The sequence below is a fragment of the Talpa europaea genome, assembly GCF_964194135.1.
Source record: "Talpa europaea genome assembly, chromosome: 9".
In the NCBI taxonomy this organism is placed as follows: domain Eukaryota; kingdom Metazoa; phylum Chordata; class Mammalia; order Eulipotyphla; family Talpidae; genus Talpa; species Talpa europaea.
In genome coordinates this window covers 68,629,155-68,644,150 of record NC_140076.1, presented here as the reverse complement: position 1 = coordinate 68,644,150, position 14,996 = coordinate 68,629,155, and the positions used below count along the sequence as shown (strand labels likewise).

The 14,996-nt window shown below is 38.2% G+C and overlaps 1 protein-coding gene across 1 annotated transcript in view; it reads right to left on the bottom strand.

Annotated features, from left to right (window-relative positions):
- SIMC1 (SUMO interacting motifs containing 1) overlaps positions 1 to 14,996 on the bottom strand; it is a gene marked incomplete at its 3' end in the record, with an annotated part of 64,768 nt that overhangs the window by 15,218 nt on the left and 34,554 nt on the right. Inside the window, exons 3-6 of the mRNA XM_084242219.1 lie at positions 13,617 to 13,849; positions 12,776 to 12,845; positions 7,483 to 7,637; positions 1,179 to 1,331 (exon numbers count right to left, since the gene is read on the bottom strand). Coding sequence (XP_084098345.1) covers positions 1,179 to 1,331; positions 7,483 to 7,637; positions 12,776 to 12,845; positions 13,617 to 13,849 — 611 coding nt within the window. The remainder of the gene's footprint in view (positions 1 to 1,178; positions 1,332 to 7,482; positions 7,638 to 12,775; positions 12,846 to 13,616; positions 13,850 to 14,996) is intronic.

Sequence of the window (14,996 nt, the reverse complement as noted above, 5' to 3'; positions counted from 1 at the left end):
TACTAAACTGTTCTGAGTCCAAGTATTCTTATTTATAAAAGGGGGAATACCACCACCAATTTCATAAAGTAGGGGTGTTATATAAAATACATGGCAGATAGACTCTCACTGATGGTAAACAATAGTGCCTATTGTTGATAAGATCATGATAAACTGACTTTTAGAGAGCCTTGTTTTATTTCTACTACTTTTTTTATATATTTATTATTATTGTATGATATTAGCTTCCACTGAAGGAATAGTGTTCCCTTTTCCCTTATGTCTATATATAATCCCATTTTAGGATCTTCCCCATTCTGTCCAAGTAATTGCTTCATTGCTTCATTTTCTCTTTATATATGAGGTTATTATGTTGTCTCCTAAATTAATTTAAAGTTTATTAGGTTTAAGGTTATTTAAGGTTGTCTATTTGGTGTAATGTTGTAATAATTTAAGGTTATTAGGTTGTCTCCTAAATTAATTTAAACTCACTGGCCTTATATAAATATCAGGTTGATGACACCAGATTATAATACAGCATTGTGAATTTAGGCACTAATGCTGCATTTGAAATGTAAGATTTGTTGGATTAGTAGATTACTTAAGCAAGGGTAGCTCCAGCCCCTAAAATCCTGGCATCTCTCAAAAAATGCCAAAACAATTTTCAACCTCATACAAGAAATGTCAGGAATCTCTTTCCAGTGCAATCCAAGGTATAAATGTCCCCTGGCCAGAGCCATTGCTGTTATAAACTATTGGACCCCATGGATTGAACTGCAATTCTATTCCCAGGGCCTGAGGAGAGAAGCAGGTCCTTGTGGATTATACGCTGCAAGAAGCCACTACCCACAACTCCTTCCCTGCTGTCAATAGACAGCTTAAGTGATGAGAAATTGTAATACTGTGTTTTCTCTTGGAGTCCAGGGAAGGGAGATGGTGTCCTCTAGCTTTTGATTCACTTTGGCTTCATGAATTTGTATTCCTTTAATGAAGTCCTATTCATTTGTGGGGAAAGAATCTATTGTTTTTTCCTACCTTTGGAATTAGAAATTTAACCTTAGTCAAACTGAGAGTCTTTAATAAGAATCAGCCTATGTTTTAGGAGCTTGTTAATTTTGAGAAAACTGCTCTGAAGTGCTGTTCTCTATGATACTAAATCCTTATAGCCCCAGGAAAGACAACTTCTGCCTGCCCCTTACAGCTGATTGGTGTTCTTTGTCAGGTTGGGCGGGGGAGAAGTGTGGCTACTGCTGGCTTTCAAGATTCCAGTTCCTGAGGAGGTTTGATTCCCATCTGGGGGCTGAGTTAATCCATCTTCAGTTACTGCTTTGACCAACCACTTGATAACATCTCTGAAATGAAAAAAAAAGGATAAGAAACATTTTAAACTTCTGGTATGGGACTCACAACTGCATCCTTAACCTGGGTTTCTAGGCCCTTAGAATTCCCCAAAGGCAACAAATTTTTCCTTTTGGGTTCTTTCTTTCTTTTTTGAAGAAAGATCTGGGGTGTAGGCCAGAGGTGTGCAGGGTGAGAGGATTCTCCAGAGACAGAGCGGGGAACAGAACAGGATGCACTGAAATATACTGCTGAGGGGAGTAGGGGGCGAGACAGGAGAGATCTGCTGTGCAATGGGGTAGGACTCAGGCTGTAGCAGTGACAGTGCTGAGATATAACCCCTAGGCCACCAGGGAGGCCCTCCCCTTGGGCTATTTTTAATATTAAAAAATAAGTTTAGGGCCTCCCCTGGAGGCGCAGCGGTTGAGCGCTGGGCTGTGAGGCTGCCCGCAGCCTCTGCAGCCGGTGAGGGTTCCACAAAAAAAAAAAAAAAAAAAAAAAAAACAAGTTTAATGGAAACCTCACATTTAATTGCAATGGTTTTTTGATGTTGTTGTTGTTGTTAAAGGGTAGCTAAAATATCGACATTTTTCTTTGTTTTAATTACTGAAAGGTACCTCCAAGGTCAAAGAACACTATCTGTGGCTTCTGACCAGGAACATTCCTTTACCAGGTGGAAAGCTGGACTGGATGACCACAGAAGTTCTTGCTGGCTTTCTATTATTATATATTATCTATTAATGCTAATAAAATCAAGGCTTAGAGTATACACCATGAAGTCATATTTTATACAGCATTTAGGCTTCAAAAGTTAGTAAGGCAAACATATCTCATATAACAAAATTACTTTTGATAATCACTTAGGTAATCCAGGTGAAAATGGTGGCTTAAATACACACATCTAATTTTGTTCCCTCCTAAAAATCCCACTAATACTGTAGTAAATAAGTTTTAAAAAAAATCCACAAGAAAGAGGAGACAAAGTGGGGAGACAATAGCAGTGAAATTTTGAAAGCTGGAAGGTGAAAGTATTCTCATAAAATAGAATATTACATGATTGTCAAAATAAGAGGTTACAGTGGTAGGCAAAAATATGTACAAATCTTAATGCTCTATATTAGTAATTGAAAAATGAAAGTCTAAAAGGAACTAAAATAAAGATGTAAACTTTACAGGAACACTTGTAGATTCAATATAACTACATAGAATAATGAACATTCAGGATGCAAGTTACCTTGCATACAGGAAGGTGGAAAGGTGGGTGATGGGGGATAGATGTATATAAGATGTAGGTAACTTTCAAGGTCTTAGTCTTTAATTTAGGGCGTGGGTTAAGAAATGCTGATTAAAAATCAAGAGTCACTAGTTAAGCAAATAAGGCAAATATCTTGTATTTTAAGGGTGATGTTTAATCTAAGTCTATGACTTCAGCAAAGAAGCAAATTTCAACTGAGTGAGAATTGAGAAAGCAGACTGCTAGCTCATTAGTAGAGAAGAACAATGCTGTTTAATTTTATTTACCAATAAAGAGAATTTGGAAGCTCTACAAATGCCAGTACAAGCACTCTCGGAAGTGAGGGTGAAACGGGGTGAGTTTAAATAAGTAAGACTTGTAAACTGTTCAAGAAATTTTTAGATTCCTAGATCTTCTTCTCTACCCTTCAGAGTACATTGTAAATTTGTGGAGAGGTGAAAGAGAGGGTTCACTAGACTGGGAGGCAAAGGAGCAAAGGCATCTAAGCAAAAAAGGGTACTAAGTGAACTAAGAACATATGCATGCTGAATGCAAAGACCCTGGAACCCCCACTTGCCTTCCAAAAACCTATCCTTCATGTGGGAGATTGGGAGTATTCCCTGGATAACCCATACAGTCCAAGAGGAAACACCTAAAGACACTGACATAGAGTATTTTCTAAGAAATGGGCAGCAGTTCCACCTACCGGGAACTTCAGAAATGACAAGTCCTCCCAAGTACTCAGAGTTTCTCGCAGCTTTTAAGTCTGTCACCAACCTGGATAGACAAAGATTTACCAGGTATCTATGGAAATATTCTAACAAGAGAAAGGACAAAATCACCAACACCAACTTACTCTTCCTCTCCCAAAAGCAACTTGAGAAAAGACATTATGCAGAGTATAAACAAACAACAACAAAAATCTACCAGTGTACCTTTCACCGTGCACAAAAATCAACTCAAAATGGGTAAAAGAGCTGACATAAGACCTGAAACTATAAAATATATAGAAGAAAATATAGGTAAAACACTACAAGACATACATTGCAGTAACATCTTTAGAAGACTCATCACCCAAAGCAAAGAAAGTCAAGGAAAACATAAACACCTGGGATTACATCAAACTGAAAAGCTTCTGCACAGCAAAAGAGACAATAACCAAAACAGAGACACCTCACTGATTGGGAAAAAATCTTTGCACTTCAGTCAACTAATAAGGGACCAATCACAAAGATACACAAAGAACTCACATGACTCAACAAAAACAAAATAAACAATCCAGTCAAGAAATGGGCAGAAGAACTTAAAAGACATTTCTCCAAAGAGGAAATGCAAATGGCCAACAGGCATATGAAAAAATGTTCAACATCCATTATAATCAGGGTAATGCAAATCAAAACCACACTGAGATACCACCTTACACCAGTAAGAATGGCACATATCAAAAAAGCAAGCAACAACAAATGTTGGCGAGGATGTGGTAATAAAGGAACTCTCCTACATTGCTGGTGGGAATGCAAACTGGTCCAACCACTATGGAAAGCTGTCTGGTGGTTCCTCAGTCTACTAAAATTGGAGTTACCATATGACCCAGCAATTCCACTCCTAGGGATCTACCCAAAGGACTCAAAAACACTGATTCAAAAGAACACCTGTACACCTATGGTTATTCAGCACTATTTATAATAGTTAAGATATGGAAACAACCCAAATGCCCCAAAATAGATGACTGGATCAAGAAGATGTGGTACATATACGCAATGGAATATTACTCAGCAATCAAAAAAGATAAACTCATGCCATTCGCAGCAACATGGACGGAGCTAGAAGGAATTATGCTCAGTGAAATAAGCCGAAAGGAAAAAGAAAAATATCGGATGGTTTCACTTATAGCATGAATATAGGGGAGCCAAATAAGACATCGGTGTAAAAAAATAACAACATGGGCCTCCCTGGTGGCAGAGGCAGTTGAGTGCAGCACTGTGAAGCTGTCCGCAGGCTCTGCAGTGCCATTTTGATCCCTGATGGCCTTGGAGCAACCCACATGGTGAGTAGACCTCTCCTGTCTCACCCACTGCTCCCCTCAAAAGTGTATTTCGTCAGCCTGCCTGTTCTGTTCCCCGCTCTGTCTCTGGTGAATCCTTTCACCCTCCCACGCATCTGGTCTGTACCCCAGCTCTTGTATAAATAAAATAAATCTTAAAAAAAACAACAACAGTACAAAACACAACAAAGCAAAAACAGACAATTATAAATCATTGTGGAAGGAGGAGGGAGAGAAAGGAATCTGAGGAAGGGAGGGAGGAGCACAGGGGACTGAGGTGATGGTGCACGGGTGCACTGGTGAAGGAAACTCTACGGGGACTACACCTGAGGGGGTGGGGGAAGCAAATATTGTTTAAAAATGAACAATGATGTAAAAAATAAAAAAAATAATAAAAAAATTTAAAAAAATAGAAAAGAAAAAAAGAGAAAGATTTTAACAAGTCAAAAATCACAGTAATAAGGCCTCCCCAGTGGCACAGTAGTTGAGCGCTGAGTTGCAAAGCTGCCCGCAGCCTCTGCAGCGCCAGTTCAATCCCCGGCTGCTCCCTGGCCACTGGAGGAGGGTCCCACATGGCGCGCAGACCTCTCCTGCTGCCCGCTGCAGTGTACTTCAGTTTGCCTTCCTCTGCTCCCCATTCTGGCTCTGGTGAATTCCCTCACCCTCCTGCGCTTCTGACTGTACCCAGTGCTTGTATAAATAAATAAAAATAAATCTTTATTAAAAAAAGAAAAAAACATAGTAATAATACATATCTAAGAAAGACTTAGTTTTCTTTATAGAAGGACCCAGTTTTCTTTATAATTTATGTTCTTGTGAAATGGAAGAGAACTTGGCTTAATAAAAAGACAACTTCCAAATTAAAAAAAAAAATCTACCAGTGTCATCAAAATATGGGAAAATATAGATCCATGAAAGAAAACAAAACAGAATAGTATTTATTAATTTAAAAAAAGGTACTTTTGGAGAAAGAAGTGAAAGTGCTCTTGTAAATTAAAAACATAACAGAAATAAAAACCCTGCTTTCTAGGAATGAAGGGTATGTTTCCAGACTGAAATGGCCACTGAATGCCCAACAGAAGGAATGAAAACAGATCTGAAAAAAGCATAGGGGGCGAAAGGAGGATTCTATAAACGTCTATAGGTACAAACCAGGGCATGTACAAAAAATTAGTAATCCAAGAAGCTTATGATTTCTTAACAGCAATTCTGGAAAATAGAAGACAAAGGAAGATTTCCTTCAAACCTCAGTGGAAAAGTTATTTCTAACCTAAATATCTATGAATATCAGCTGTTATTCATCAGTGTGTGAGATGACAAAGACATTTTTAGATATACAAGGTCTAAAAATATCTTTCTACCTACCTTTCTTAGGAAGCTACTGGAGACAGCTGTCAAAATAAGGGAGTAAACCAAGAAGAAAAGGATGTAGGAGAAACAAAAAAGACATATAACACTGGTGCTTCAGGTGAGGCGAACTGGATGGAGTTGGTTTTCTGAGAGTCCCCAACTTAAAAATGGTTTGACTGGTAATTTTTCAACTTTACAATGGTGTGAAAGCGATAAGCATTCAGTAGAAACTGTACTTCAAATTCTGAAGTTTGATGTTTTCCAAGGCCAGAGATATATGCAGCACTGTACTTTGTTGTGATGCTGGGCAATGGCAGCAGCTAGCCGCATGTCGTGCCAGCAAAGCACAGGGCAAGTTCAGTATGGATTTAGGCAGATGGATAAAGGAGAGCCCTGGAGCCCTCGGTGGATTTTACAGGTTTTATTTATTTTTTTTATTATATTTATTTGTTTTTTAATAAGATTTATTTATTTATTTATACAAGTACTGGGTATAGTCAGAAGTGCGGGAGGGTGAGAGGATTCACCAGAGCCAGAGCAGGGAGCAAGGCAGGCAGAAGGACCGAAGTACACTGTTGAGGGGAGCAGTGGGCGGCAGGAGAGGTCTGAGCGCCATGTGGGACCCTCGCTGGTGGCCGGGGAGCAGCCGGGGATCGAACGGGTGCTGCAGAGGCTGCGGGCAGCTTCGCAACCCAGCGCTCAACTGCTGTGCTACCAGGGAGGCCCCCTCATTCACATTTTAAACTTCACATAAAATACCATATTTAGCCAAATGGATATGGGCATGCAAACTAAGGGGGTGAACATCTGCCCCATGCGCAAAACAGAATGGAGGAGGCATAATAGCAATATCCTATATTGCCCAGTGAACACTATTCTTTAACAAATATACAGGAACATATGGTAATATAAACATGAGTGGAAGAATTACGATAATGCTCTGAAAAAAGGGATGCTGGCACATTTTGTAAGGTGAAAACCATTTCCAAAAAGGCAAGCGTTATAGTTCCAGGGGAAAAATTCCATCCTGAGATCCCCACCATGGATTTCATATCTTGCCCCTTGCTATAAAGATACTATAGTTTTCGTTCTGAAATTTCCAGACACTCTGGCCATGATTCTACACAAAAAAGAAGACCCACTTGCATCCTTATTGCACCTGATAGCCATATGACCTGTTATCATAGTATTACTTTTCACAAAGTAGTAGTGGCAAATAAGATTTACCGTGAGTTACTCAGGGTAGATGGAAATAAATCTAGGTTTGTAAGAGCTATGAAAAGTTTTACAAAAGTTAAGATTTCCCTCTAGACCTCATAAAGTTGTTTGGACAATGCTGAAAGAGATCACAGAAAGTCTAACTGTGTTGAGAGAAAAACCACACAAGTTAGAGAGCTGGACAGATAGTCGATTACAGAGAAATTTTCCTTTATGAATGTCTGTAATTTTAATAACTATCCCTGCACCATCTTATCTACTGATATTTTCTGGCCTTGAGTAGCTGCCCCCCTCAGCTTAGGGCACCGTGGCTGGTTACCTGACATTATGGGGCTGCTTGTCACAGGACAGCACGGTGCTGGCAATGGACTGCTGCAGGTGCTGTCGCTGCCGCCTCAGGATCTGCTGGAAGTCATCTTCCAATGTCTGTACTACATAACGCAGAAAAAGGACTCGCCCGGGCAGATTTTGTCCCTGTGGGAGAAAAAAAGAGAAGTCAGTATTTCCTTAGTCTCCCATATGACAGTGAGCATTGGGTTCTCACAAACACTAAGTCCAAAGGGTGGCCATGAGTGAACATGTATGTCTATACTTAAAGAGAGGCTCCTGGGAGAGAGCGGCAGTCTAGGTCATCACAAAAGAGAGCAAATAGGGCAACTGCTAGAAGAATCATACCCTAAGAGACCACTTTATAAAATCCCTGTTTCCTCATCTGACTTCTTTCCCAGTGAACAGGGACCCAGTCATAAAAATGCCTAGTCAACAAACTCCACTCTTAATATCAGAAACTGGGGAGCAAAAAAATCTAGGCATCTACAGATAATTAGAATTGCTTAACAGAAGTCTGTCAGAAGTGCTGGGATTGTAAATTTTCTGATTTTAAAAACAAATATGGAAAGTCAATCTCTCTCTCACGTATCTGAAAACGGTCTCAGGATAAACCCTAAACTGCGTATAGCAGAACAGAGAGGCAGAAACTGGCTCCTTAATGACTGCTGAGCTGCTGGATCAAGCAACCATGACCTCTACCCCACTGCTTAACTTTCTGTAACGTGAACTGTGCATTCCCTCATTGTTCCGAGAAGTCTGCGCTGGGCTTTCTGTTATAGCTGAGATGATCCTGATCATCCAGATGCAGGTAAAGAACACGAGACTCAGTGGTACACAAGCCTCACTTATTGATGTATTTATCTATGTATGTGTTTATGTTTGTATGTTTTAAGCTCAGTCTATGCCTTTTGAGTCTCAGTGTCCTTGTGATTCACATCATGTAATTCTGACCTTACTAAAGCCAGTGTAAGTAGTATGTGCCACACAGTAGTCAGGCATGCATAACTGTTGATTTCATTTACTGCGAGACAGGTGCTGGGTTGTGGGTCTAGGAGCCCAGGTTTTGAACTCATGAGAATGAGAAGGCACCAGACCATTTCTGGACTTTGGGATCTCTTCAAGTACCAGTGGCAGGCACATTTTCTAGGAATATAAACTTGCAGACCAGGATATGGTTCATATACCAGGAAAAAGGATGAACATTTTTAAAAAGTGAGATATAACTGATATACAACATTGTATTAATTTCAGGCATACATTGATTGGATATTTGTACATATTGCAAAATGGTCATCACAATAAGTCTACTTAACATTGATCACCACACATAACTACGAAATTTTTTCTTTTGATGAGAACCTTTAAGATCTATCTACTCTGCTAGTAATTTTCAAACATACAATATTGTTAATTATAGTCACCATACTGTCTACTGCATCTGCAGGACTTATGACTGAATGTCTGTACTATTTGAATCCCTTACTTATTTCCTGTACCCTTCCCCAAACCTGTGACTCTGGCAACTACCAATCTGTTCTCTGTATCTATGAGCTTGCATTTTCTTTGTTTTTGTTTTTAATTCCTTATATTACACATATAAACGAGATCATATGGTATTTGTCTTTCTGATTTATTTCAGTGAGCATAATACCCTCAATGTCCACCCACATTGCAAAAGGAAAAATTCCTGTCTTTTTTATTGACTGAATAATATTCTGCTATAAATATATGTATTTTCTTTATCCATTCATCCACTCATGGACACTTAGGTTATCATCGTCTTGGTTATTATAAAAAATACTGTAATGAACATGGCGTGTGTATACCTTTTGAGTTAGTGTTTTCATTTTCTTTGGATACATACCCCAAATGGGTTTGCTAGATCATATGGTGGTTCTATTTTGTTTACCGAGGAAATTCAATACTGTTCTCCATAGTGATTGCACCAGTTCACATTCTCACTGACAATGCACAAAGGCTTCTCTTTATTCTGCACCCTTGTCAATACTTGTTATTTCTTGTCTTTTTGGTAACAGCTATTATAACTGATGTGAAGTAAAATCTCATTGTGGCTATGATTTGCGTTTCTGATTAATGATACTGTCCTTTCAGGTACAGTTGGCTATCTGTATAATTACTATTCAAATATTCTGTTCATTTTTTAATCAGATTGGGTTTTTTTTTTTTTTTTTTTTTTTTTGCCAGTGAGTTGTAAGAGATCATTCAATTCAAGGCTGATCAGGGAGATTCCCAAATGGCACGGCAGACCTCTCCTGTCTAGCCCGATGCTCCCCTCAGCACTGTATTTCAGTCATTCTGCCTGTTCTGCTCCCTGCTCTGTTTCTGGTGATTCCTCTCACCCTCTTGCACCTCGGGCTGTACCCCAGTTCTTGCATAAATAAATAAATCTTTAAAAAAACAAAACCAAAACCAAAAGTCTTCTGGGGATATCACTCTCAAATACCACTTTGTCTTCAGTACCATAAAGAGAAAAATTTTGATTTTTATTTTCTGATGGTTACCTTAAACATCTTTAAGGAAATAGACTTTTTTGCTATTCCTTGATTTATCAACTTTAGACATTATAGTTAGTTCCTCAGACTAAAATCACTTATGCTAAAACATAAGTGTTTTCTTCCTAAAACAAATTCCTCAATTTATGTTCCATCATCTACAGATAGTATCTCTTGACTTCCTACTTTTAAGATAAGGATGTTATTAACAGCCTTACTAGTCTCAGAAAGCCTAACCTTTTCTATATTCCAAACTGTATCTTCTACTTTTTCATTTTCAAGACTAATAAAACTGTCTTCCATGTTTTATATATACGCTGATTTTATTTTATTTTATTTTTAAAAGATTTATTTATTTATACAAGAACCGGGTTCAGGCCAGATGTTCGGGAGGGTGAGAGGATTCACCAGAGACAGCGGGGAACAGAACAGGCAGACTGACGAAATACACTGCTGAGGGAAGCAGCAAGTGAGACAAGAGAGGTCTGTTGTGCCGTGAGAGTTTCTCTCCCGCTGGCTGGGATCGAACCCATGTTGCAAAGACTGCAAACAGCTTCACAGTGTGGCGCTCAACTGCCTGCATCACCAGGGAGGCCCTATACACTGATTTTAAACATTGTTACTAAATAGTGTTTACAGTATGAGGACCTTGTTAAAAGTATTTACTACTCTGGAAATCCATATGGTTTTGTGAAACCTTTGATTTTTGTAAAGCTTCTTTTAAAATCCTCTCTGTATTGCCTGCTATCATTGCATTACTTCTTTCAATTTCTCAGGAGTGGTGTTGAATCTTGAGAATATCCTTCTTTTCCAAGTAGTTTGCTATTGTTTTTTAAAACAACTTTAATGCTATACCATAAAATTATACCATAAAATTTATACCATAAAATTTGTGATTTGTAATAAATTCATCAAGTTCAACAACTACATCATAACATTTAAAAATTTCATTTCTAGAGTAAGAGCCCTCATGTCTGTTTACGGCTCATTCTCATTCCTACCTCCAGACCCTGGCAACCACTCATCTATGTTCTGTTTCTTGATAATTTGCCCTTTCTGGACATTTTAAATATAGAGAGTTATACAATATGTTACTTTGTATGTGTGTGCAGCTTCTTTTACTTAGCTTAATGTTTTTTGGGGGTTCATACGTGTCATAGCATATGCTTTTTATTACAAGATAGTATTCTAGTATATGGATATAGCACATTTTATTTATCCATTCAATATTTGATGGATATAGGGGTAAAGGAGGATTTCCTCCTGGGTTCATCATTCTAAGATGGGTAGGAAGAGGGCCAGAGCACAGGAAATATCACAGCTTTTCTATCCCTTTTGATGGAGTCTCTTCTTGGTTATGTAATGACCTGGATACTGCAGGTTCTCAACTGGTCTCTAGAATCTTCACAAAGGCATTCTGGTTCATATGTTGCTAACTTGGAGTCTCCATGGGGGAATAAGGGCCTGGACCCTGTCTATTACCTTGATGATTTTTTTTTTTTAAAGATTTATTTTTATTTATACAGAGCTGGGGTACAGGCAGAGTTACGGGAGGGTGAGAGGATTTGCCAGAGACAGAGCGGGGAGCAGGACAGGCAAAAGGATCAAAGGCACTGCTAAGGGGAGCCGCGGGTGAGACAGGAGGGACCTGCCTCACCATGTGGCATTCTCCCTGGCTGGCCGGGAATTGAACTGGTGTTGCGGAGGCTGTGGACAGCTTCATAGCGCTGTGCTCGACCCGCTGCGCCACTGGGGAGGCCCACCTTGATGATGTTTTTAAGTGACTCTCTTTTAAGTTTCTGTGTTATTTCACTCCAGTCTGGACTGATTGCTTCCTAGGCCCACTATTTACTGTAAATCTTAGGAGTTTTCTTTATTAATCTTCTGGGTTAGAGCTAGTGTTCCTGTGCCTTCTTTTTTGATTATTCTTTCATTCTTTTGATGCATACTTTCAGGTGTCTTTTAAGAAATGGGTTGTAGGGATTTTTTTTGAAGTTCCTGAATGTCTAAAGATGTCTTTATCTAATCTTACTCTTGTCTAATGGTTTGGCTGTTTATAGAATTTTAAGTTGAAGATAATTTGTCTCATCCAAATGCTTTTGGGTAAAAGCTGGCAGTAAAGTTTGGGGATCCCTAAAGGTCAGAATGTGGAAGACTTTTTCCCCTGGAGCACTAACTCCACACTAGCTGCCTTCATTTATCTTTCTTTAGATAATGAATCTTGCCTTTTACCTGAAGGATAAATAACCCAGTGACAAAACTTTCTGGACTCAAGAATGGAGAGGTAGGCTGCTCCAGCTACAAACTTTCAGCACATATTCATTTATAGCCCCGATCTGACTCTAACCCTCTTATATTTTGTTTGTGTTTCTGAGTTCAAAACCTTCTTTACCCTCAAGGGCAGATTTCTGTCCCCTTGGCTGCAGCCCCTTCACATATATTCTGGCCTGTGGCTTTCTCTGCCCAGCTTCACCAGTCATTACTCTTATATTTCCTTTAGTTCTTCCAGCCTTCCTTCATACCTATTGTCCTTTCCCTTCTTTTCATTACCATGAATTTACTATTATTTTTATTGGATCTCAAGGAGAGGGAAACATATATTTACTTAATCTTGAATTGAAGGTGGTACTGTTTCCATAAGAATTTGTTGGTGAGGGTGGAATAATGGCAAAGATTTAATACCAGCTTTGCTGTGACTTTTGTTTCTAGTTAAAAATTCCTTAAAGATGCCTTAAGATTAAAAAGATACACCCACAATCATTATGTTACCTCTTCCTCCATGACATAGGCAAGCAGCTTCCAGTCCCACTCTACTGTCTTGGAATTAGCTGGATGTAGCCTGAAAATAAGTGATATCTATTAGAGTTCTGAAGAGTTTAGTGCAAGAAGGGATGGGATCGGTAATATGAAAGGAGCAAGAAGTCTCCTGTTAACCTTAGTACTCTTGCTGACACTATGTTATCTTACCATGTCACTTAAGGGTAGTAAAATTTCATTGTTTTTTACTATCCAGTATTTACTTCCCTCTTGGGAGGTATTAGTACCCCAATTTTGCCTTCAAGAAATCAACTTTATTAATTAATTTTAGCCCACTGGCTTTACCTAGTAGGGCCCTGGGATATAGCTTGTGAAGCAAGTAGAGCCAATCTTGATATTTTACCCTTCATCTCACAGTGGTTGGCTCAAACTGGGCTAATGTCTCATGTTAGGACAATTAAAGCCTACAAAATTCAATTTCACAACTCTTGTGTGAATATAATGCAGTGGACTCTCTCACATATTAAGAGTGTCAAAAAGGCTAGAAGCTAAGACAGCTACCAGGTAAAACCTGGAAACTGAACCAGAACAAAGATAAAATATGAGTCATGGTAACCATTTCTGAACACTGAGTTAGGTCTTATTCGCAGATTTTTAATAATATGAGTCATTAAATTTTCCCAACTCAAAGCCAGTTTGGATAGGTTTTTCCATCACGTGCAATTCAAAAAATACTAATTATAGTAAGCCACCCTCCCTGATGGAAAGCTTAGCTGAATAAAGCTTAGGGAAGTGATAGTTATGCCTCAAGTCCAGCAATCCTAGAAAATTTGCCAGTAGCCAAGGTTCATACTGTTGAATTTTCATGAGAAGCATGTAGGCCTCCTTTAGGACATCCACGGTCTCAGAGCCACTGAGTAGGATTTTCTGGATGATGTGAGCCACAATTTCTCTGGGTGGGTAATGCTGTGGTGACACAAAGTCCATCAAAAACTGCACAGTCCCCAGGGGAAAATTTTCTTCAATGGTGTTTGTTACCATTCTTAGTCTTCGATGAGGGATGGGTTCTAATTTTTGACCCTTGCTCTGCATAAACAAAAGGAAATAAATTAGGATGGGTTTCTACAGACATAAAAACAAGAGGTTCTGGAACAGTTTGACAATAGTGAAGTTTCCCGTGCATTTCATAGTTTATTCATAGTTTAAAAAAAAAAAAGACAGGGAAGTCTTATCTAAAAAACTTTTGATGACATAGAAAATGCTTATATTAATTTAAAAAGAATTCAAAGTTTACATGTAACATTTCATATATGTTAAAATATAAAATTAAAAAAATAGAAGGGAAAGTACAACAGAATCAAGACTAGACAAAATTGATTTTGGATGAGGGTGATGAGATATTTAGTGGTAGGTTGGATGCTATAACAGATGCTGAAATAAAAAGTTTCAAAATTCTTTTGTTGTTAGGAGAAGAATCTCATTTTGTTGAGTATTTTTTGAGCCAAAGTAAATATTAAGTTGATCCCCATCCCATTATTTTCATAAAGACTGGGAGAGAATATATTGGGAAAGTGGTTTTCTATTGTTTGGGTGATAGAATAATGGATGATTTTTCCCTCTACATGCTCTTTCATATTTTAAATTTTTTCCATAAAAGCCATATATTACTTTTGTAATCAGACAAAAACCAATGTATAGGATTACATTAACAACAATCCTAAGAAATAATATTACTATGCTTCCTATTTTATAGATAAGGAAACAGATTTAGAGAGTAAGCATCTGTCACGTACAGTGGCAGAAGCTGGTTTCATACATAGACTGCCTAACTCCAGAGTTACTCTCTAAATTTGCACTCTCTATACAACAAAAATAATGCATTTTTGTTAAAATACCAATTGTTAAAAAATTTTAAAATGCCATATGAAAAGACAACCAGGAAGGAAATACATCAAATTATTAACAAAATAAGTACTGACTGATAAAACAATGGGTATTTTTAATATTATTAAAATGTTTTATAAGAACAAACATTACTTTTAAAATTTTAAAGTAATAATAATTATAAAACAGGCTACCAAATATTTCATAGTTTAAGCATAACAGAGTAAAATATGATGGTTGGGACTGCTATTCCAGAAAATCTTCTGGAGGACAGAAATCCAGTTATCTTTCCTCATGTCTCAAATCTCAAATCCCCCTGAAGTTGTTGATAGACTAATGCTGTAAAAGG